General features: G+C 40.9%; 1 protein-coding gene across 1 annotated transcript; it reads left to right on the top strand.

Annotated features, from left to right (window-relative positions):
• The first annotated feature begins 1,779 nt into the window (after positions 1–1,779).
• LOC131009670 (protein SRC2 homolog) lies at positions 1,780–2,301 on the top strand. Its single transcript, XM_057937082.1, has one exon. The coding sequence runs from the start codon at positions 1,780–1,782 to the stop codon at positions 2,299–2,301; it is 522 nt and encodes a 173-aa protein (XP_057793065.1).

The following is a 2,301-nucleotide window of genomic DNA, read 5'->3' as shown; positions in this document are numbered from 1 at the left end:
GCCCAGGCGTGACTGCCTGCTACCGTCCTCGCCCGCTGCAGCCTGCCGTCCGCCACTCCTCCGCGTCGCCAACAGCCCAGACTCCCCTTCCGGTGCGTCACTCTCCCGGTGGCCGTCTTCCAATTTCCAGTTTCAGGCGTCCCTCTCCCGGCGGCCCTCTTCCAGTTTCTAGTTTCCCGGCGTCCCTCGTCAGACGTGAAATTCGCCATCGGTTCGGTTTGGCATCTATGATTGGTGCGGTTCGGTGCCAAATTTGAGCATCGGTTCGGTTTTCGGTTTTGAGTTTTTGGTTCGATTTTGCACTGAACCGAACCGATGCTCACCCCTACTAATTTGGGGATGCAACCCCAAATACATCTCCAATAATCATGCCACTATCTCCAATCAATTTGGGACACTTTAACAGTTTTTTAAACAGTTTCGCTAGAACATGTTAATTAAATCTATCCATAATCCATTGGACCAATATGCTAATACAAAGTTGCGGACTAGTGCATTAGTTACAAAAGAATATTTAGAAAATAATTAAATGGATATAATATATTCGTATATTATTTTACCTTCAAAAAGTTTGGGCCATCCCACAATTTTGGGACCCTGACCTCCTCAGAGTCGGGTCTAATGTTTGGATAAATTCAACACCGTTGTAAAAGATATTTGCACATGCTTACAAAATAAAATGTGTTATCTCTGAAAAATGGTTTTACATTAAATTCGTACATCGAATATTTTTCATATGAAATAATTACGAAATCATGGTTGTAAAAAATGGTTTTAGTGACATTAATTCAAAATATAAACGTTTAATGATATGTGGAATAGTTTCAAAAAATAAAATTATAAAATCATGCATATTAACAAAATAAAATCTGAAATTTCAAAATTTTAATAAAAAAGAAAAGAAAAGATAGATAACTAAAAGGGTATTTTTATATCTTCATCATTTGAATAACGAAAATTTATAAAATCTATTACAATCTATATTTTACTAAGGAAAATGATTATTTTATTTTTTCCTCTAAATGTTGCACATAATGTGCACATGCTAGTGAGCTTGCAAGTTGCAAGCGTGGCCACCCACCTCGATCGCCTCGGGTGAATCCTGGCAATCGGCATTTGGGACTGGGATTGTGTGCATAGAGCGCCTCTAAGGTCTAATAAAATTAGAAATTTAATTTAAATTCTTAAACAAAACCAGCTCGATAAGTATTAATTTGTGTTAATATATATATATGGTATATACATGTAGTAAGTAGCCTCTGCATGCATATGATCTTATCCCAAACTTCAATCCTTCATTTTCAATATAAATGACCAAAATTCGATCTAGAGCAATGAAATATACTCATCAGAACGTAGACTAATCATGTCATTCAAATTTTTCATCAAAATTAAGCATTTAATCCACAAAATAAATTAGTGCATCGTCAATACCAATTTTCTAAGCATCTTTTTTTCAACGGAAAAAAAGAAACACGGCAAAGCGATTGTGCATGAAAGAGAAATCTATGGCTGCAAATCTACGAGATCAAATAAGGAGATTAACCTAAACTTGTTACCTAAAAATCAGGTAACACAATCATATTTTTATATGAGTGAAAAATTAGTCTTCTCATCACAAACCGGCCAAACCTTATAATAATAGTAGAAACTAGTTAGTTGAACCAATTAGTTAAAGGCATTATCAAGTTATATGTCGAGTTGGAGGCCGACAATTCCACCACTTCACCAGTTTCCTTCTTCCTCTCCAAATAAAAGATCTCTACAGAGACAGCATTAATGGAGTGCAGAAAACTCGAAATCACGCTGGTCTCCGCCCAACATCTCCCCGATGTCCGAACCAGCGGTCGGATGAAAGTGTACGCCAAGGTCTCGCTCAAGGGAGAGTCCAAAACCACCAAGAAGAGCCACGTGGACTACGAGGGCGGCACCAATCCCAGGTGGAATTTCGTCGCCCATTACACCGTCAGCGAGTCCACCGTCCGCCGCCCGGGACTCAGCGTCACGGTCAAGCTGGTGTGCAGGAGGACTCTAGGCGACAGGTTCGTCGGAAAAGTGAAGATTCCGGTGAAGAGCCTGTTTGATATGGGCCAGAAATCGCGCAAGATTCTGAGCTATGACGTGGCCGGGGGCGGGAGGCTCAATTTGCTCTACAGTTTTAGCGACAGGATGTTTGTCAGGCAGCCGTCATCGGGCTGGAAGACGGCGTTTGAGACCGTAGGGTTTTTGGTGCTCGTCGGAGGGGCCATGCTCCTCTTGGCTGGTGATTCCGATCGCGACGAAGATGGTGATGACTGTTGA

This window comes from Salvia miltiorrhiza, chromosome 2, assembly GCF_028751815.1.
Source record: "Salvia miltiorrhiza cultivar Shanhuang (shh) chromosome 2, IMPLAD_Smil_shh, whole genome shotgun sequence".
NCBI classification, from domain to species: Eukaryota; Viridiplantae; Streptophyta; class Magnoliopsida; order Lamiales; family Lamiaceae; genus Salvia; species Salvia miltiorrhiza.
Note: the sequence above shows the minus strand (reverse complement) of the source record. Positions and strands in the feature narration are given on the sequence as shown.